At 41.2% G+C, this 22,604-nt stretch overlaps 1 protein-coding gene across 8 annotated transcripts in view; it reads right to left on the bottom strand.

Annotated features, from left to right (window-relative positions):
• The window catches only part of ITGB4 (integrin subunit beta 4), a 100,287-nt gene that overhangs the window by 60,350 nt on the left and 17,333 nt on the right, over positions 1 to 22,604 (bottom strand). For 6 of the 8 annotated variants that reach the window (XM_039327910.1, XM_039327913.1, XM_039327909.1 and 3 more), the window contains exons 2-6: positions 7,952 to 8,124; positions 6,311 to 6,393; positions 5,505 to 5,603; positions 4,571 to 4,775; positions 1,735 to 1,831 (exon numbers count right to left, since the gene is read on the bottom strand). In XM_039327910.1, the coding sequence (XP_039183844.1) occupies positions 1,735 to 1,831; positions 4,571 to 4,775; positions 5,505 to 5,603; positions 6,311 to 6,393; positions 7,952 to 8,030 (563 nt within the window). In that variant the 5' untranslated portion in view covers positions 8,031 to 8,124. Of the gene's footprint in view, positions 1 to 1,734; positions 1,832 to 4,570; positions 4,776 to 5,504; positions 5,604 to 6,310; positions 6,394 to 7,951; positions 8,125 to 10,489; positions 10,624 to 12,689; positions 12,712 to 22,604 lie in introns of those variants that run through there. The other 2 variants (XM_039327912.1, XM_039327914.1) reach the window with 2 other exon arrangements.

Here is a 22,604-nt window from a genome sequence, read left to right as displayed (position 1 = left end):
GGGCCCAGAACAGAGCCTTGGGGTACCCCACTACACACTTCCTTCCATATAGATGCGGTTCCACTGAGGACCACATGCTGAGTACAGCCGGTCAGCCAGCTACGGATCCATCTAATGGCGATGCTGTCTAACCCACATTTTTCTATCTTATCAAGTAGTAGGTTGTGATCTACTTTGTCAAATGCCTTACTGAAGTCCAAGTAAATTATATCCACAGCATTCCTCTGATCCACTAATTTTGTCACTTAGTCAAAGAATGCAGTAAGATTTGTCTGGCATGATCTGTTTTTGACAAACCCATGTTGGCTTTTAGTAATGACTTTATATGCTTCTAGGTGTTTGCTGATTCATTGTTTGATTATCTTTTCCAGAATCTTTCCAGGTATTGAGGTCAGGCTGATAGGTCTGTAATTTCCTGGGTCCATTTTTTTTCCTTTTTTGAAGATGGGAACTACATCAGCTCTTTTCCAGTCCTCCGGTAGTTCCCCAGTGCTCCAGGATCTTTGAAAAATATAGTTCAATGGTTCTGAGATCACATCTGCCAGTTCCTTGAGAACCCTGGGGTGTAATCCATCTGGTCCTGGCAATTTGAACTCGTCTAGGCTGGACAGGTGCTCACTTACTGTTTTCTTGCCTATCTTAACTTGTGTTTCTATTCTGTTTTTTATGGCACTATTTTTGGTAGGTTGGTCTGTTTTTTCCCTTTGTGTAAAGACAGATGCAAAAAATGAGTTAAATAGTTCTGCTTTCTCTCTGTTGCTTGTCATCTTCTTGTCACTTTCCCCCACTAATGAACCAATAATTTCCTTCACTTTCTCCTTATTTTTTATATGTTGAAAGAAGCTTTTTTTGTTATTTTTGACTTTGGTCGCAAGCCTTAGTTCATTTTGAGCCTTAGCTTTCCTCACTTCATCTTTGCAGGCTCGGGCTATTTGCTAATATTCTGCCTTAGTTATGTTCCCCTCTTTCCCCTTTTTATACTTGTCCTTGTTGTCTTTCAATTTATCAGAGAATTCTTTATACAGCCATGCTAATTTCTTTTGAGAGCTGTTATTTTTCTTCTTCATTGGTATTGTGTTAGACTGGACTTTTATAATCTCACTTGTCAAAATTTCCCAAGCTTCTTGCGTTGTATTCCCCTTGAGGATTCTCATCCATGAAATCCTTCACAAGCTCTAAGTTTATTGAAATTAGCTCTCTTCAAGTCCAAGACTCTAGTTTGACTGTGTTCTATTGCTTGTGCTTCCATAATGTTGAATTCCAATATTGCATGATCACTTCCTCCCAAGGTTCCTGTGGCTTCAACACCTTCTATCATTTCATCTCTGTTAGTGAGAATTAGATCCAAAATGGCTAATCTAGCTTTAATGAAGCTATATTCACTGAGACTTTTATAGGCTTCTTAAAAAGGATATTAAAGAGAAGTTTTGTTGAGGGATTAATCAAAGTGATCCTAAATCCATAGAACGAAATGGACTCAACTGACGAATTGATGGCAGAATTAAAAACGAAGGGATTCTGAGTGAGAGCAGATCTATCAACAGTGTGTTAATTGATATCTACAAGATTTGGGTATACGAAGAATATTGCAAGAAAGTAAGAAAGCACTGTCTGAGGAAGAAACATGGGACTAGATGATCACAGATTAGATAAAAGCCTTAATTTTTTCAAAAAAAAAAAAATTCAATGGATCCTGATTAGTTCATTTCCAATGGATCCATCGCTACTACTCACTTTGTGGGCCTCATGTCTGTCTGTGGTGCTGTAACTTTGTCCACAAATTTTCCAAAACCAATAGTATAGTCATCCGTCAGCTCCCTCAAGAAATTTGCTGGCGGGATAGAAGAAAGAAAGGAAGAAAGGAGGAAAATATTTGGGAACTTTAGATTAAATTTTATAATCCCATGATGGAGTTCAGTTACCATAAATATTATGTAGAGTTAGACGAAGTGAAATCATTCACTCCAGGAACCAATTAAAATTTACAGCAAACCTGGGAGATGTTTATGACCATGTAGAGAAAACACCAATGTATTACAAAGGAACCTTAAGGCAATTTGAATATATATTCTTGTTTTTTTAAATTATTTATTAGTATTATGGTAATAAGAGCCAGTCTGGTATAGTAGTTAAGGCACCAGGCTAGAAACAGGGAAATTATTGTGTTTTCAGTTCGTTGGCAATTGACGAAGACACATGGTGAAAACAACAAGCTCTTTATTACTCTTCTCCTACAACCAAGCAAGCAGCAAAAGGCATGCAGGCCTTTTATAGGGCATGAAACCCAGACAGTGTGAACCACTAGGAATTGACCATTTCACGCCTTGCGCAAGTGCACAAGGCTGGCGTCACCCTTTCTGGTCCCGGGCAGCTTTTGGTTTGCCCGCGATCATTTGCAACAATTCTGAGCCTGCTTTCAGCTCTTGCAGGCTCAGGACACAACAGAAACCATCCGTTCTAATTGATAACTCTCTTCAGTCCTAGGAAGCAAGCCATAGCAAACTAATTAAAAAAAATATTGCCAAGAAAACTGAAGGGACTAGCCTAGGCAGTCAATGACTTGAAGACACCAAAATAATAATAAGAGTAAGAAAGTCTCGCTCATTGATACTGCTATACCACCAGGTAATGTTAGGATTGAGACAAGGCAATATTGCAAAATACTAGAACTTGTAGATAGAAGTTAATGCATATGGAGAAAGAAATTTGTTGCTACAGTAATGTAATTGTGATTTGAGCTCTTGGAACAACACCTAAAGGTTCCTCTCAATATTTGGAAATTTTGAATTTATCAGACTTGAACATTTTAATTTTACAAAAATAAAATACACTGCTTGGAACAGCCCACATCCTCAGATGCTACCTTAATCATTCTTAGATCCTTGGTTAGAAGATGAATTATTAAGTTTTCACCATTCTTTGTGAATTTAATTATAGGTTACCCAGGTAAGTTTGAATCTCTCTCTCTCTCTATAGCTTTATATCCTAATTATCATAGGATATGCTAAATGCACTCATTTTAAATCATAGAAAACAACTGTGAAGAGGCTTTATGTTTTAAAGTTCCCTATTCCTTTAAAACATTGGGCTTAATACATTTATCCTTAACCCATCAAAAGTTAAATCTATGTATAAACTATTTATTCACTTTAATCTCTCTATTTCTTCCTCGTATGGTTTTCTTCCCCCTCTCAGCCCCCACTCTGCTTTATCTTAATTTAAGTCCTCTACATCAGGAGTAAATGCCATTTTTGTGCTTTTTGTACTTTGCTGATACAACATAAACAAAAGCAAAAACATGGTTTTTGCTTTTTGAGCTTCAGACATACCCTTCTGAGATTCAAACCTGGGCTGTGTGCATTTTAGGCAGCTGTATTAACCTCTAGGGCACAGGCTCTTTCTCACATTGTCAACTGTATCAGGGAGGGAAGAGACAGGGGGAGGAGATTTACCTTGAGTGTGTGTGTGTGTGTGGTGTGTGTGCGCGCGCGCATAGGAACAGAAATATCCCTTTGAGATGAGCTTGACTGTTAATAACCATGGAAGCCCATGTAGTTATTTGGCAACAATATAGAAGCACTCTTATAGCGTTCTTTTTGGATGTTTTATTAGTTTCCATGGTAGCTACATTATTTCCTGGTGATTACCCATCCAAATACTAATTAGCTTTAACCTTGCATACTGTTTCAAATTAGCTTGGTTGCTGTCACAGGCAAAGAATCAGGACTATTTGTAAGATTGCAGCATAGAAGATTTATCCAAGCCTATACACAAGAATGTGGTCAACTAAAGTTCAAAGCTAAATTGATGCCAGATAATGGTCAATGGAATACAGGAAGGAGTGCACTTGGATCTCTTGTAGGAACGCAAAGACTTTAAACTGATGATGCATTTAACTCCCCCTTCCAGCACTGGCCCATCTTCTATTGTTGCCTAGCAGCCATTAACCTAGGCATAGAATGTGAGGACCACCATGATGAGAAACAACTGAGGAGAATCAAGTGAAGCTGTTAAAATGGGAATAGATCTCTTAGTCCAGTGGTTCTCAACCTGTGGGTCGGGACCCCATTTGGGGTCGAACGACCATTTCACGGGGTCGCCAAACAACGCAGTCCGCCATTTTTCCCCCCTTTTCCTTAGCTGTGCTACTCCCTTTTATTCTATTGGCTTTGGAAAGCCAATAGAATAGACTCCCTTGAATAGAGTCTAATTCTATTGGCTTTCAAAAGTCAATAGGAATTGTCCAGGCTGTCTCTGCCCTGCTGAGCCCGCCAAAAGTCCCATTCTGCAAATGGTGCTGCACCAGTTGAGTAGTCCTCGACTTACGACCGGTTGGGGGTCGCGGCATTAAAAAGGTTGAGAACCCCTGTCTTAGTCCCACATTCCATGCTGAAGCTGGAATAGACCAAGTTTGCAAGAAAAAAAGCCAGCTTTTAACTGCCACATATATAATCCACTTGCTAGTCTTAGATTTTGTTTCCCTCCTTTGCCAACTTCCTTGAAAAATCGCAGAGAATTAACCGACAAACGTCTCAGTCTGCTTTCAAAATGAGATGGTTTAATTTCTCACCAAGGTTCTGACCCATTTCTTTCAGGTTGTCCAAGTCATCAGACATGGAATGTGAAAAATCCATAAGAATGTAGAGGTCCACAGGAAATTCATCGGGCTCAAACACCTTCATGACAATGTTTACTTCATCACCCGGTCGCAGTTTGAGTGATATGTGCTGGGGAGATACTTGTGCTTTCTTCAAAGTTGTATCAATTTGGAAATCCTGCCAGGGAAGATATCAGTAATACATAATGGGGGATCCTGAAAAGATTTAGAGAAGACTATCACAGCAGATTGGTTAAATGTACTGATTCCAAAGATAATATTACAGTATCCCCTATGAGTATACAGGTAGTCCTCAACTTAGTGACCGTTTGTTTAGTGACCGTTTAGTTTAGTGACCGTTTGTTTAGTGACCGTTCAATGTTACAATGCCACTGAAAAAAATGACTTATGACTGGTTTTCACACTTATGTCCGTTGCAGTATTCCCATGGTCACATGATCAAAATTTGGGTGTTTGTCAACTGGCATGTACTTATGACAGTTTCACTGTCCTGAGTGCCATGTGATCACAATTTGTAACCTTCCCAGCAGGCTTCCAACAAGTAAAGTCAATGGGAGAAATCAGATTTGCTTAGTAATTACATGTTTCACTTAATAACTGTAGTGATTTGCTTAACAACAATGGAGCAAAACCTATTTAAATATTGCCTTGCTTAGCAACAGAAATTTTGGGCTCAACTGTGGTTGTAAGTGAAGGACCACCTGTAAATGGTTGCAATAAATGAATAAAACATTCTAACTAATTAGAAATTACTTCATTGAGAATAGCTACTTAAGTTAATTTTTTTCTGACAAATTTTGCATTGGGCTATTCTGGAGGATTATTCAGGTATATATTAATTTTCTTATGTTCATCTCCAGCATTCTTTCACTGTACCTCTACTCACCCTTGTCTTTAATAACTCTCCAGACTTCAGTTTTATGTTGTTTTGGCAGCCATAGCTCCTTAGATTATCTTCCAAATCACAGCGGGTATTTTTGAAGTTCTGGGATGAAAATAATTAGATAGTAAAGTATGCTAAGAAAATAGGCTCAAAATCAAATTGTCTTTAGGGACTCACCTTCTGCCTTAATATTAGGTTAAGGTTAGAATTAGTGGCTCGCTGAAAAATTCTACCTCACTCCTACTGAATTTGGCCTTGTGAAGATGTTATGTTGTAGGTATTATCACAAAGTGGCTGTTATTGTGGCCACTACAGTAGGTAACCAGGCAATCTCTCCAACACCCGATTGAGTTCTCAGCCTCCAAATACAATTTATTTGAACTGTTGTTGTTGTTGTTTGCTCCAATAGGACACAAATTTCAAAGAAGGCATGCCCGTAGAAAATAAAATTATTTTTGTTATTAACCATGTAGACCTCTTGGAGGAAACTTCAGTGAGGCTGGGAATACTTTACAGTCTATAGCCCTCCCTCTCAGTGTTTCTGAGGCGTACTAGTGAGGCAATCAAATCACTATAAAAGCATCTGTGGGTTTATTTTTGTTAATTTGTTCTTTTGTTTTTAATGGGTTTCATTGGTTCTTAAAATGGAGAAACAATGCAAGAAGTCCATATTGTCAGACTGAAGGTGGAGGGAATAACTAATAAAATAAATAGATCAATATCAAATGTTGAATGGACAGGGATCAGAGCCAAATTTCAGTGTCCTAATTCACGTCGTCCTATACTCAATACCTGTGAAAAGCTTTTACCTCATCTGTGCAAAAAGTACAGTTGCTGCTCACTCGGATGCATTCAGTGCAGCTTTTTGCCCTAGAAGCCATACAGCGGTTAACTAGAGAACAAACAAACAAACAAATAGATTAGAACGAAATGGTCTAGAAACAGGCAAAGTTCTAAAATGTGGTCATACCATCATTCCCTTTCAAACTTGCAGTGTCAATGTTTTTTTTTTTTTAACCAAAATTTGATATTGTTCCCAGGAGCTCTCATTTTTTTCAGAAAGGGAGTATAATCACATAAAATTGTGTATTAGTGCAAATGATAATGATGACAATTATGATTATGATCATAGTTGAATTTCCAGGTGTAAAATTCATAGAATTTCATGGTGCCTACACTGATCTTTCATACAATTGGATATGAGGCTTTAGCCATTTTTGCATTTTTACATTTAATCTTAAATGCTAATCCTTTAATTCTTATTTAATTTTGAGAGTATATAATTCCCATTTAGGAGTGCCACTGATTTTATCATGCCTGCAGAGGCATGCTTCCAAACTGCAAATGGCCTGGATTGGGAAGGGTCACAATGCATTCATTATTACATTAATTTACTTCTAGCTTCTGCACATTAAGAGAGCATTGCTTCATTGCAAATGCTCTAACAGACTTTAAAGGAATATATTGAAAAGGAAGTTGTTTATTTTGTTCTATATCAGTGATGGCAAACCTTTTAGAGACCAGTGCCCAAACTGCAACCCAAAACCCAGTTATGCATCGTCGGGTGCCGGATGGGTGTGGCCCATTGGGTGGGCATGGCTAGGTGGTAATGGCAAACTGGGTGGGACTAAAAAGTTCAATCAATCAATTCCAACTTTGCAAGATTTTTTTTTCCTGCGAGAAGTTGAAATTGACTGATTGAGTGGACCTTTTTTTTTTACACGGCGGCGGAGGCCTAAAGCAAAAAGGTTTTATAAAACCCAGCTGATGGCCTAGGACTGGGGCGACAGCATGTGTGCCCACAGAGAGGGCTCTGAGTGCCGCCTCTGGCACCCGTGCCATAGGTTTGCCACCAATGTTCTATATATCTCTTCTCAAGACTTAATTGCAAGAACAATTTAATGGCAACAGAAATAGCATTCAGGAATTATTATGATCTGTAAAGTTCAGTTGGTTCAGTATTTCAGTTACTGATCTCAAGAAAAATACAGTATATCAGAACTGTATGCAATAGTAAAAAAGGCTTATTAAACTATTCTGGAAGGATCAAGTTACGATGGATGTTAGTTGGGCTTGCAATATCCACATGATTAGATTCTCACCGTTTTGGCAGTGTGCTAGATACAACCAAAAAATGGCAAAGCAATTCACTGGTTCTTAAGGGGTTTGACTTATTCCTGGTCTAAAATAATGTCACAAAAAAAGACTCTTGTGTTACACAAGTGTCTCAGCAGCAACAATCCCAAACTTAATCCTTGACTCCCAAACAAGCAATTACAAATTGCTCCATTATCCCCAGGAAAGGGCCAAATTATCTCCTTGGAGGTAGTTAGCCTTAGCCTAGGAACCAATGGTATATATAAACCGTCTTATTTGAAAACAAAGGGATATTTTAGGAATGTTTGGGAAGTAAAAGAAAGTGAAATCAAGAATGTACTTTTTAAACTTACTTTTCTTTCCTTGGCCTAAGATAAAAAGCAGGGAGAACAGAAGCAGCTGGAACCACATCCTTCCCAAGAGCTTGTCCATTCTTCCTGAAATACCGTAGACTGTGGAGTCAGCAATAGCTCAGCTCAGCCTCATCTAATAGTTCTTGAATTCCTTTAACCCAGCCTTCTGTAATCTGGAAGACGTAATTCCAACATAGTTGGGAGCCATCAGATTAGGGAAGGGTTATAGAGGACAACCACAGGTTTCTTACCACTGCTGTTTGGAAGGGTTTGGCATAGAAAATTCCCTGCTGCAGACAAGAGAGACCTCAGAATAACCTGAGATAATCAGCAATATTATGTAACTGAATTAACATCTAGTTCCTGGGCGACCATGAACTAGCAACCAGAAATTCCTGCATGGTTAATATATATACTAAAAATTAAGTTTGTCTCTATCAAATATGAAGTATCGTGCTTGAAAAATTTAGGGATTTGTGTTTGTTTATAAGAGGAGGTGGAAAGTTTTAAAGTCCCAAATCTGAATCTTTGGAAATTCTACTTAATTTCTGAGATTTTGCCAGGCTTTGCTTTTGCACTTTCCAACTACTCTTCACAGGCACAAAATATAAGAAACTTGCTTGGAGGAGAGAAAGAGATGAGTGGGAAGGGATATAGATTCCATGTTCAGTATAAACCAGCCTGTATGGAGCAATGCAGCATCGGTTCATATGATCTTTTGATATTCAAAGAAAGTAACTGAATCAGAGCATCTTCCTAACACTGAAGGATCAATGGCCAGATATTTTGTACAGAAAGGCGCAGACCTCATATTCATGCATGATGGAGCATCCTCACTGGTCACATTAGTGAACTTGCAAATAGTTTGCTCATGTAGTGTTCACGGCTCACATAGTAAACTTTCAAGTACTTTATACATCCTTTCTCTGGTAGTTTTGTGTATTGATGAGGAAATCCATTTCAAGAATGCATTTTCAAAAATGACTATGCATCATTGGCTTGTGCTAAAAGAACATAGAACATATGTTCACAAAGGAGGAGATTTATGGTTGGTTCCACCTCCCAGCTCTGGCCTCTTGTCTTAATTAGTGTAGTGGCATTATAAGCTGCCAGCACTCCAGCATTAGAAGTTGAAAAGGAATGGAGGTATTTATCCATGGCAAGCACAGCGTCAGAAAAAAAGAAGAAGCCCACCAATGAGGCAAGATATGGACGTAAGAATGTAAGATGAGGTTCTTGGTCACAAGCCAGTAGACAAGCACTAATTGCCTGATAATTCTCAATGCTCATCTTCTCTGTGGCTTGCAAATATGTAAACATATCCATGATCAGAGAGCCCTGATGTTCAGTAGATCTGAAAAGAGTCAAAATAGCATACATTGGATTTTTCATTTAAGTAACCATTTCCCAGCCTTGGGAAATTCCCAGTGTGTGTGGACTTTTTTTTTATCAATGGCATGCTGGCCAGGAAATTTGAGGCACTGAAGTGGCTTCTTGAAATCTCTGTTGTTCTTTGCATAAATTCCAGATAATAATGATGCGATTACTCTAATATTAAACTCACCATAACAATAAAATAATTCCTCACTATGCACTGACAGATTTTTATTACAAAACAACTACAGTACCAATCAATGCCTCAGATAATACCACGAGTTAATTGGACATGTTTAAGAGAGAGAGAATAAATTGGGTGCTTTGTTGTGGAACTCTCAAATTATGGTTCTTACACTCAGAACGGGACACTGATGGAAATATTTCGCTTTTATCCCAGAATGTTTTAAGAATGCTTCCTATGTTCATGCTCGTTTCCCCCACTGCAATCACACCAGCAGACAAAATTGCTAGGTCTATAAGTAGGACTTTGACATAGCCCAAAGTCTCTGCTTCAGAGAAGATCTACAAGCAAGGCTAAAGGCTCTTCTTTTTTGCTGCATGTTAGCACTTCTGAATGGACATGTGCCTGTTTGAACTGTTCCAAGGCCATGCAAAGCTTTTGCTACATTGCATCAGTAATGACTATAGCTAGGGAAGGGATAGATTGTTCAGTATTCTTCATAAAACACCCCTCAAATATAAAACCAGCACGTCAGAAAAACAGGCTCAACTGAGTTTGTATACCTAACATGCTGCAAAGACATAATGTATGAGATAATGTCAAAACATAACAATCCACTTGTTCCAGAAGGCACTAGCCTTATTGTATTCCACTGGCCCCAAGTACTTGCTTAAAGTTCTGTTTCAGTTTAGTAAGGTAGGCTTGTAAATTTATTGCAGAAGAAAATTTGCAAGAGGTATTGGATTTTCAAACCAGAATTAGAATATGTTGTATGTCATACTGTCCCAGAGCATTACAAATCTTAATTTAACTTCTATATTTATAGAAGTTCTTTAATATAGTTTAGGAACTCCAATGAACTTGCTCAAATTAAAAACAAATCTGAAGAAATAATCTTTGGAGAGAAAACTATTCAGAATACCAAGGATATACCAAATTCCCTAGCATTAAACCTTGAAACTTCTGTTATGTACACATACCACTGATATGTGGGTGATCTGCAGCAATCAGCCTCCCATGCCAGTAGTTCAAAATGTGCATCCCTCTGCACACATGACTCATGATTCACTGCCAAAACAAGCACCTCTTTTTCCTGAGTTTGGGACTTTCTAGGCTAATAAAAATCAGAGAAAGAGAAAAACAAGTTACAGCTTCCAAACAACACCCTCCTATCAGCTATTTCCTATTGTGCTAACAATTTCCAGCAGCTGTTAAAGAATGCTAGGTGGGGCTGTGGAAAATGCCCAGCCTCCATAGGAAACTCTCGTCTGGGGAGAGCGAGGTGGGTGTCTGTAAACTTGCAAGCTCACATCCTCACAGGGTCTTTCTTTCTTTCTTTCTTTCTTTCTTTCTTTCTTTCTTTCTTTCTTTCTTTCTTTCTTTCTTTCTTTCTTTCTTTCTTTCGTAGAGGTAGAAGACTTGTTTATGGAACTGTTACATGGAATGCTAAACTGTTTTAAATTGGGACACCTTTAAATTGTTCTCACTTTACAAATACTGTGGCTTGGACAGAGAATTTCACTGCAAGCATGCACTCTTCAAGGAAGCCCCAGCAGGTTTTTGGCTTTGGATCTAAAATGCAGCACATTCTAGTGATAATATTCCAAAGCTGTGAGCCACACCCATAATTTATAAACCAGAGTACAGTAGCTGGATTCATACAACAATAGACCACAAAGATAGACTCACTAGATGTCTGCTGCAAACCTGACACTCAGCAGATACCAGCGGACAGCGATACTGTATAAATCTCAACCTTGCACCATCTAATGGTCATCCATAATTTTGCACCCAAATAGGCAAGCTAAATTGTAGTTTAAGGTATTGTGCAAAAACAGCTGATACTTTAAACATTTATTTTTCAGTTCATATCTTGCCTATCCTCCATCTGCTCAAAGTGGCAAACATAGTACTGATAAAGGAGAATATTTGTAGCTCAGGGTTGACATGAGGGGTCCTTGGTGCTCTCTGAGCTTGATTGCTTTCTGGCAAAAAGACTCAAGCACTTCTCCACCAGCAATCAGCACCCAGGTCAGCACAGATTAACTTCAAGGTTAACATCAGACCAACAATCAAGAAAACAGTATCCCAATCAACAAACTGCCAAAGAAGCCAACAGCAACCAGCCCAATCAAAGAATCTCTAAGACCATCCCCACCAACACTGGCAAGCCACCAGAATATAAACTGACAGCAAACAGCACTCCTTATTAGCACTGATGATGTTATCTAGTTTGAATAATGAAATGTCTGCAAGAAAACAAGCAAGCTCAGAGAGTACCAAGGACCCCTCATGCATAGTACTACTCCAACTGGTTCCACCAACAACTCTCTGGCTTTTTCACTGAAAGTGGTCTAAATTGGTCTCCAATTCTAAGTGCAGGATTTTAGCCATTGTACCACATTGGTTGTCTTTCCATGCAAATATTTGGAAAGTATTTCATTAAGGGAGAAAAAAAATCTCTAATAGAAAAAAAAAATGGGAATGTAAACCTGCCTGACTCACCCATACCTGGGCTTAGTCATGCTACGGATTGCATAGAGCAAACACATTGTTCACAAACACACACACACACACACACACACATCTTCCCTGTCTCCTGCATTGAACCACAATATTAACCACTATGCCTGTAGAATAAACTACAGTAGCTAATACTCAGGTATATTATTAAGTTATAAATGATGATTTTCATAGCAAAGCGGCTGGGACCACACATTAAGGCTTGGCAAAAGTCAGATCTGTTCTTCTTTAGTGTGATGCCTGAATAAATCACGAATCTATTCAAACTGGGATTTGAATCCACATAACGCCCTGGAGTCAAACACACCATTCCAACAATTAATATTTTCCAGAACTCATTTTAGCATATTAAACATTTAGGAAGCGTGCTGTAAAATTGTGCTATAAAATGGATGCGTTCTATGCAATTTTTTAAATAAAGTCCATAAAGCTGTTATGATTGTAGGAAATGACTTGGTGGTGCTACATGGGTTGGTTCTGTATGGTTGGTGAATGCAGGAGATGCTTTTAGTCATCCTACTAGCCCTGCAGATAAATAAATAGTTGCCACACAGGCAATTAGCCTCAGGATCAATGAGCAGCTTCTGTACAGCTGGAAGCTGAGCCAGCAAAGGGTTTATAGTGTTGAACCAGCCTTCTTTAGCCCTAAAAACTCACCAGGTGACTTTGGGTGCTGCCTCGCTCAACCTCCCTCAGTCATAAGATAGCTGCTGTGGAGATAATAAGAAGGGAAATCCCCAATAAGTCACCTTGAGAGGGCAGGATAAATCTAACTACATCAGTGGGTCTAGGGGGCCACCAGATGCCTGTCAGGTACAAGGTCCAGCAGCCACTTTATGATCATCAGTATTATTGATAGTATTATTGTACTATTAAAACAAGCAGCTACATTTCTGTCTGCATTGTCCCAAAGGTGCTTTTTCAGCAGGTAACTGGACTTTCTTGTTCAAGAAAGTCCAATTGCCTCCTGAAAAAGCACCTTTGGGACAACTGTGATCTGGATGGCTGAGAATCTCCATAGACATTCATTGTTTCTGGTAATGATATTTTTGTCTGAGCTGTGCTGCATTCATAGAGACTCAAATTATCTCTGCCAGGTAAACATATATTTTTAATTTTTTTTTAAGAGAACAACTCCTGTACTTTAAAAGAGAATGAGCTCAACATGATGGGTTCCCTCATGTTCTGGAAATGTGATGAAGTCTTCCCACCTAGCAGTCGTAAACAGCAGTTGTAGTGACTTGTATGATTACTGATTGTGCATGGAGATAAATAAGATTAACTTCTTCATGCAAGAGCCCTCATCCAGCAGGGGCTCATGTCTAGTTCTAGATAATGAATTATTCTGACATGTCAGTACAGTGCAAAAATCTTTGTGGCTGCAGCTAAGTATACATTTGTGCTATTGGAGTATGTGTGATAATTTAACTACATGGCCAAGTGTGGTGAGGTAGCAATGTCTATTACATCCTTAGAGAGATGAAAATATGAAGCTAATCTATGGTTTAGTTGTACATCAACAGAAGAGTGCATCATGTTTTTGCCACTGAGATTGGCAAAACTGAAAAATGTTAATCTAGTTTGGATCGTTTTCTTTTCTTCTGCAGAGGTGGGGAGCAGGTGAAAAAGGAAACTGTAATTAGCATTTTTGCAGCTTGGCAAGACTTGTCTGTAACTAAAACTAAATATTTTATATAGCAAAGCTCTATAATAACAGACCACTTTTGGTGTCCAATTTATTCCCTGCCTTTTCTTGAGGAGCTGTCAGCCTTTTCAGGTAGGCCAGCTTAGGAAACAGACACACACAAGAAATATCAGAATTCCAAGAAGCTTACTTTGGCCAGCTTTTACAAAGAAAACCTCTATAAAATGTTCTGTAGATGGCATCTCCCACCCATAAGATTAGCTAAAATGTGTTCCAATGTCTCCTCTAAATGTTGGAAATGTAATCTGACAATTGGAACATACTATCATATGTTGTGGGAGTGCACGCGAGCTTGTGATTTTTGGAATAGGATCAAAGAATGGTTGGAAGAAATATTAGAATGAGCGGTAGAGCCAAAACCAGAACTTTTCCTATTAGGTATAACCACGCAAAAGTACAACAAAGGTGTACTTTATTTAATGTTACACATTCTAACGGCTTCCAGACTGGTTTTTGCTCAAAATTGGAGGAATAAAGGAACCCCAACAGAAGAAGAGATCCTGTATAAAATCCTTTCATGTGCTGAGATGGACAGGCTTACAATGATTATGAAGGACAAGACAGAACTCAAATACTTCAAAATCTGGGACAAATTTTACCATTGGTATGAATTAAGAAGAACTGCTCGGATCTCAAGTTAATGATAGGATTGAAATATATATATATAACTGTACATATAATTGTATATTTAATTGTATTATATAGAAGGATGAGACTTATACAGAGGTTAAGAATGATGTATTATGTTTTTGTACCACGAGAAACAAACTGTTAGGCATACTTATTCTGGAATGTCACGCTTGTCCATTTTTGTTTTAATTATATTACAAATAAAAAACTTTTTTAAAAAAAAAAAAAAAGAAATATCAGAATTCAACTCTCTTGATATAGGTCAGTGATGGCGAACCTTTTAGAGACCGAGTGCCCAAACTGCAACCCAAAACCCATTTATGCATCTTCGGGTGCCGGATGGGTGTGGCCATTGGCTGGGTGTGACCCATTGGTGGGATGTGGCCCATTGGGTGGCTGTGGCCCATTGGGGGGGCATGGTTGCGGTGGTAACGGCAGACTGGGTGGGTCTAAAAAGTTCAATCAATCAATTCCAACTTTGCAAGATCTTTTTTTTTTCCCCCGCAAGAAGTTGAAATTGACTGATTGATTGGACCTTCTTTTCTTTTGCACAGAATGGTGGAGGCCTAAAGCAAAAAGGTTTTATAAAACCCAGCTGAAGGCCTAGGACTGGGGCAATGGTGCGCGTGCCCACAGAGAGGGCTGTGAGTGCTGCCTTTGGTACCCTTGCCATAGGTTCGCCACCACTGATATAGGCTATTGTAACAGAATCTTGAAAGTCTTGACAGCATTTTCCTATATCAAAGAAAGTCAAACCAGAGGAAGTTTGACTTTCTTTCCCCTGTTTTCCTGTTTTCTCAGGCTAAGCTCACATGTGCTTAATTTTTTTAATTTCCTGCTCGATATTTTCTTCCAGTCCCTCTCCGAACTCCTCTGCAAGAGCTCAAAACATATCGGGATCTCCTTGATGTAAGCTGGGCTGAGAGTGTGTGACTGGACCAAAGTCACCCAGTGAGATTCGTGGTTGGGGATAAATTTAAAATGGGATCTGGTTCTATATCACATAGACTCCCTACTTTGCATTCCATTGCCGTCTTTGGGAAGATTGTTTACCCTTCTGCAATAGAATGCTATTGATGGTGACATTATCCATTACCACTCCCTTGCTGCCCAGTTCTCACTTTGTCACTTGGAACTTGCAATTTATTTCCTCTGGTTCCAATGGGAGGGGAAGGATTCAGCATTTCCAACTAACTTCTTTCTATCATGACTGTCCTACTGTAATAGGCTTGCCTAATTTCACTTTCTCTTTGCCTGGAATATTATACATAATTATATCAATGATTATTTGCGAGAAGGATTTTTGACCGTTCTTGAAACGCTTTCTCTCTTTTCAGTTATTTCTCCGCCAACTTATATCCAGCAGAATCCCTTCCACTGCCTAGATCCTGTCATCACCCCCAAGGATTTATGTGAACAAATAGTTGCCTCGGATGTAAAGGTTTCAGAGAGAAACTATTAAGTAAGCAATCTTCAAACAGCAGGGGTTCATCTTGCCCCATCTGGCAGCAGGGTTCTTTCACGGTTTTAAAGTTCCTGCCCACTTCATTTTTGAAAAGGATATGTCAAGAATTGAATCTGGGAAAGTAGAAAGGAAGCCAATGACCATTATAGCTAATGGGCAAGGCTGAATGGGGAAATCTTGGAATTCACCTAATGGAATTCATAATTTTTACATTAGTGGGATTACAATGGAAGTGTATTTATTTTCCTCAGAGACCAGTTGATGAGAGGCTGCCCCCCTTCTATAATTCCACCCAGAAATTCCCCAATAGTTTCCATATTTATTTACTATTTCAACTTTTATCTTGCCTTTTTTGTAGGAGCCCAAGGCAGCCTTTGTAGAGGGCATCCTTCATTTTATCCCATGAGCATAGGCATCTGAGTGGAGGGTGGGGGATGAAGCAGGGTTTGGGTGGGTGAAAATTACTAACATGAGCGGTGACATTGCATCTCACACTCTAACTTTGTGCACTTCTTCTGGCAATGTGGCACGTAAGGGGCAAAATTTGTATCATGATGTTGCAACGGTGCAACATTTTGATAAAAGTAATTGATTGCTCTGGATGTTTCTGCCCTCCACAACAACCCCATGAAGCAGATAGCGCTTATGTTTTTCTGTCAGCTGTTTGGTCAAATGGAAGCTTGAACCTGGGTCTTCCTGGTCACAGTTCATAACCTTAATCATCATATTTCTCTGGCTACCTTAAGGTCCAATGAAATGGCTAGCCAGTTTAGAGATGGGTTAAGGATGCTGCATTACAGTACGAGGATTCGTCCACCAGAGACTTCCTGTTACATATGAATGTGAAAGGATCCTTCAGAAGATAGGGATAGGGCCACCTCTTGGGTCTGGGCAGCAGCCCTTTGAGATGAATAAGGAGCAATTTGGTAGTAAGTAACCAATCAGGGGCTGATAGCTTCATGGTGTAAATCTACAACAAACAATTATCATCATGGATATAGAAAACCTCCAGATCTTAGAAAGAACTTAATGCTAAACAACAATCTTGCTGCTTAATAGGACAAAGAAGTCCTCTACTCTTCTTCACAATCTTCAGTGATTAGCATGGGCTGGTAGGATCATGGCTGAAGTTACCTGACACCCACAGTTCAGTGACTGAATACATGGACCACCTCTACCAGAAATTCTTGGTAGCTCTTGGAAAAGAATTTTGGGATCCCCTATCCATATCAGATATTGCTTGATTTCCTTTTATTTCATCTTTTAAGGCCATGTGCACTGCATGCAGGTTTGCTAGACTAGAGCAATCAATCTAGGCAACTGAGGTACAGCAACCATAAGCTTGTTCCTCTGATCAGGGTGGGCTGGGTCGATGGGAACTGAAGCCCAAAATATCTAGAGGGCTCTCACTCAAAAGATCCTGAAGGTACTGTAGTGGCTTTAAAGTGCATTCTTCCAGTTTGTGAGGAGCACCCCCCCCCCAATTGCTATTGTTTGCTTTCCCAGTAGCCAATCTGTCTTCTGGCTTAGTAATGAATGATGCGGTCCTTCTAGTTCTAATGGAGGACAAATGAAGGGCAGCATTTAGTGGCTGCGTCTCTCTTCCCATTAGTGTTCCCACTCATACCTGCCAGATAGGAAAAACAACCATCAATCATTTTCGTTAACACTATGATGTGATTGAGTTTGGCATAGGAAGCTATGAATTGAAACCCTGGCATTCCCTCCTCCACCAGAAAGCATCCAAGCCATGCCAACATCTGAACTATCATATTGAAAATAAATAAATGCCATGTGCTCCCTAGTCCCAGTCTCTGACCATGGCACCATCATGTTTGCTGACAAAACATCTAGAACAGTGGTTCTTAACCTTTTTAATGCCGCGACCCCCAACCGGTCGTAAGTCGAGGACTACTCAACTGGTGCAGCACCGTTTGCAAAATGGGACTTTTGGCGGGCTCAGCAGGGGAGAGACAGCCTGGACAATTCCTATTGGCTTTTGAAAGCCAATAGAATTAGACTCTATTCAAGAGAGTCTATTCTATTGGCTTTCCAAAGCCAATAGAATAAAAGGGAGTAGCACAGCTAAGGAAAAGGGGGGAAAAAATGGCGGACTGCGTTGTTTGGCAACCCCTGTGAAATGGTCATTCGATCCCAAATGGGGTCCCGACCCACAGGTTGAGAACCACTGATCTAGAAATTGTCTATAGAGCAATGTTTGTGCTGAAGAAGATGGAAACACCATTTTATTCAGATTGGCTAACTACAAAATTAGGTAACCTCAGCTAGCTGCTGAAATTTATTGTTTATTTATTACATTTTTATGCTGCCTTTATTATCTTATAAGTAACTCATTATGTATGTGGCAAACATACATAATGCTCCTTCCTCCTCCTCTTTTTCCCCATGACAACCGCCATATGAGGTGAGTTGGGCAGAGAGAAAATGACTGGGCCAAAGTCACCCAGCTAGCTTTCATGACTAAGGCAGGATTAGAACTTACTACTTCCTGGTTTCTAGGCCAATATCTTAACCATTACACTAATGCTGACAATGTCATGAAGACGTGTTACTATAGAATGGTTAATAAGGAACCTTTAAGCCAGGCTTAGGAAGACATATACAGATGAGCCATTAATTCAATATAATGCAGTATAAAAAGTGATATTGTATACATATAACCAAAGTTAGTTTGGATGAATCTTCCTACTGCTGGAGAAGAAGGTCAGTCAGAGTAAGGACTTGTTTGTAGGATATGCTATAGGGCAGCGGTTCTCAACTTATGGGTCACGACCCCATTTGGGGTCAATCGACCATTTCACGGGGGTTGCCAAGCAAGGCTGTCTGCCATTTTTTTCCCCTTTTTCGGCGGGTGCCTTACCTCCCTTGGGCTCAGCCAGCTGGTGGCCGAGTCGGTGGTCAGCCTGCTCTGTCTCTGCCGCTTGCCAGCTATGCCTCGGCCGGCGCAATGGGCCGGGCAGGGAAAGTCCTCGACTTATGACCGGTTTAGTCCTCGACTTACGACCGGTTGGGGGTCGTGGCATTAAAAAGGTTGAGAACCACTGCTATAGGGAAAAAGGAAAATAACAACACAAAAGGCATGTGTCTAGGAGGAGATTATGTAAGGCTGGCAGCATTCTTGCTTGGAAACTAAACACATCTACATCTACATTCTGAATCTGGGTAGATATTTATTCTTTATCTTAAAAGAGTGTAGTACAATCTGGAAAACACATTTATTATGGGAAAGGGAAAGCAAGTGCAAGAGAAGAGAGGGAGTCTTCCTTGACTGTCTAACTACAGTTTGGACTTCTGCCACAATGTGCAAAGCTTGTGAATAATAATTGATTTTAAGGGGAGAGATCAGCCATGCTTAATAAATGTTAATGCTAACACAAAACATGTTGCAAAGTTGTATGTGTGGATCAAATCCCTATTTGATTTAATTAGTTCATCAATATTTAATTTAGTGTCCTCCAGGTAGAAAGTTTCAGTGTCCTCCTGTAACTTTCCGTATGCCCTGCAACTATAGCAGCACAATAAATTGTTACACCAGCTCATCTAGAGGGCACCCAATTGGAAAGGCTGTGTTACTCTAGTGCAGTGGTTCTCAACCTTTCTAATGCCGCGACCCCATAATACAGTTCTCCATGTTGTGGTGACCCCCAACCACTTATACATCACCGGGTGCCAAGCGCATGGCCATAGAAAAGGGGGAAAAAATGGCAGACAGCCTTGTTTGGCGACCCCCGTGAAATGGTCGTTCGACCCCAAATGGGGTCCCGACCCACAGGTTGAGAACCACTGCTCTAGTGTACCCTCTTCTAAGATGCCAGTTACGCAGTTCATGTGTGTACGATGATCACTTAAAAATAGAACAACAGACCACAGATTTCAAGTCCAGACATGCCTACAGATGTACATTTCTCAGAGATATAAAAGCAACACAAAAGAAGGGTCAGGACTTATGGCATTATATGCTAAGCCTCTAGCTTTGGCTTGACCCCACCGAGCTCCCAAAAGCATCTGATGAATTGACCCCATGCTGAAAGGTCTGGATAGATTGATTCAGCTTTTATTTCAAGAAGAGCCTCCGCCACAAAATTCCATCCATACAAAGGGAGAACCTGCGAAAACAGAATCTGCCTTTGTCATTCCATCAAGAACTGTTAAGGAAGGTGGGTTTAGCCCCTAGATCAGTGTTTCTCAACCTTGACAATTTTAAGGCATGTGGACTTCAACTCCCAGAATTCCACAGCCAGCAATGCTGGCTGTGGAATTCTGGGAGTTGAAGTCCACATGCCTTAAAATTGTCAAGGTTGAGAAACACTGTCCTAGATAATTTCTAAATTGTTAGCTAGAATCCAGCATTTATACTTGTCCATGACTGGGCAAAACAATCGTAAGTCTCCCTGAAGAGGCTGGTTTTCACGTGTTCCCCACTTTCTATAAAAGTAAAAATAAGTGTTGGCGGGAGGGAGAGACGACAAAACAGGAACAAAGAAAAGTCTGTTTATGAACCTAAAACCAAACAAAAGAACAAAACCATCTCTCTCCAACCAGCCTTTCCCAATAAACCCCCTTTTATGTCTATTGATTCGGGTTCTTTAATTGAAGGAGGCTCTCTGGAGCTGGACCAACTAGGGAGAGAGAAGAGGTTCAGCCTGACTGGTGGCAGCTCATAGGAATTATCTCCCATTGGGAATACTTGAGCCTGACAGGGAAGTTTTTTAATTTATCTCCCCCCCCCCCAATCCTGATTTGTAGCAGTATATATCTCCATATTTTACCTTCCTAAAGTCTGCAGAATCATATATTGTAGATCTTTGTCATATTTCCATTCTCTGTCTGCACTTACATGGTACTTTTCTGACTTTAACCCATGAGAACACCACCTGAGGGTGGATCAGTAGGCAGAAAAGAGCCCAAATGTAATATATCTGGCCCCCTCTATGGATAAGGTGATTCAAGAGGCCAGTATATAGCTATAGCTTGAGAGTGCCAATGCACACAGTCTCCAGGCCTTTCCCTATTTACACCGGAGCAGGGGTAGGCAACCTTGGCTCTTTTATGACTCGTGGACTTCAACTCCCAGAATTCCTGAGCCAGCATAGCTCAGCATGGAAACCTCTCCCTGTCCCCTCAGCATGGCCGGCTCAGGAATTCTGGGAGTTGAAGTCCACAAGTCATAAAAGAGCCAAGGTTGCCTACCCCTGCACCAGAGAATGGGATTTTTTCCCCCTTTTGTGATAGATGTCCCTTTATGATACTGTTTTCTTGTCATCCCCAGCCCATACCTGCCACAGTCACAAATGGCCCTTAGCTGTGTGTCAGACCCAGCGTGATGCCTACCCATCTATGTCCCTGTATCCGGCGTCGATTGAGATGACGGACAAACCAGGAACTTCCGGTCGGTCCCGTTGAGCTGGCGAGCTGCACCGTTGGCGCTGTTCCTGCATGTTGCCGGCGGATGGATCACGTGGAGTGGGAGGGGCCGTATTGGGCGAGCGCAATGGAATGCAGTTTTTGACTGAGACGCTGGGTCTGACAGGGTTTGGACTTCGGGAAGGCAGGGAGACCAGACTGGGTCTGACAGGTTTCGGACCATTAGTGAGCACAGTACAATCACCGGACTGCGGAGAGACTGGGTGTGGTTGGACTGGGTGTGGGTGGAGTTTTGTCACAGGGTGCGGTGGTTGGGCGTAGCGTGGGTGGAGTTTCCGTATAAGGGGTAATTAGGGTGTGCGCTATGGGCGCGGTGCTGCACTGTATTTAGGGTGCTGGGACGGGGCTCCTCCCAGGGCAAACTTTGTTTCCTACATAGCACATTAAACTTTGTTGGATACTGCAACGTTCCTGGTGTCTTGATTCCCTAAGCACGGCTAGGCCGTTCTTACAATAAGTTTGCCCTCACCCCGAAGCCAGCCGTAACGTGGCGATATGGCAGAGGGAACACGAGGAGAGGACCCGGTAGCGGCTGAGGAGTCTGTAGAGCCCGACGAGCAGCTGGAAAGCCTGGCCGTTGGTGACACAGGAGACGAGCAGCCGGTGGTTCGGCCGAAGGAGAAAGTTCGCATTCCTGTGGCCGTGGAACCAGGGTCCAGGCAGCAACGCTCGGTAGGTGCCGAAGGCGAGTGGTGGCTTGGCCCAGCATTGGGGCTTCCAGAGGATGGCAGGGGATGGAGGTTGGCGCCAAGTTTCACCGGCTGGAGAGAACGCCGGGTGACCGGAGACCACGAGGAGGAATGGAGCTGTTCTACGGCGCCAGGACAGTATACATTGGATGTCCTTAGAGAGCAGTTTGGGGAACGTATTTATCCCGCTACGATCCGTAGCCCCGCCAAGGGCAGCCCGTCCTATTCCTCTCATTTCCACTTGTCAAGTCCGAGGCTTAAATTACAACCAGGTGACCGCTTTACGCTCCAGGACCCTGGAACAGCGCAGGCTGAAACAGAGCGTCCCCGATACGGGCTGGGTGCGCGGGTGATGGGAGTTCAGCTGGCAGGCCCTGATAGGCACGGGGCGGGACCCATGGGAGCAGGACCCCGCCCTATATCGCACACGGAAGCCGTCCCGTACGGAGGCCAGGTGCCAGTCCCATGGCCTCAAAATATGATATGGAATCCTCCCCCGATTACACTCACATTTGATGGTGATCCAGATCGCCTGGTGGTATTCCTTAGCCATGTGCTCAATCATCTGGACCGCTATACCACTCTATACTCCTCCAATTGGGCGATGGTGGTTGCGGTGACGGCATGTTTGCAGGGAG

The sequence above is a fragment of the Crotalus tigris genome, unplaced genomic scaffold (assembly GCF_016545835.1).
Source record: "Crotalus tigris isolate CLP2741 ecotype Arizona unplaced genomic scaffold, ASM1654583v1 scf7180000024370.6872682, whole genome shotgun sequence".
NCBI classification, from domain to species: Eukaryota; Metazoa; Chordata; class Lepidosauria; order Squamata; family Viperidae; genus Crotalus; species Crotalus tigris.
Note: the sequence above shows the minus strand (reverse complement) of the source record. Positions and strands in the feature narration are given on the sequence as shown.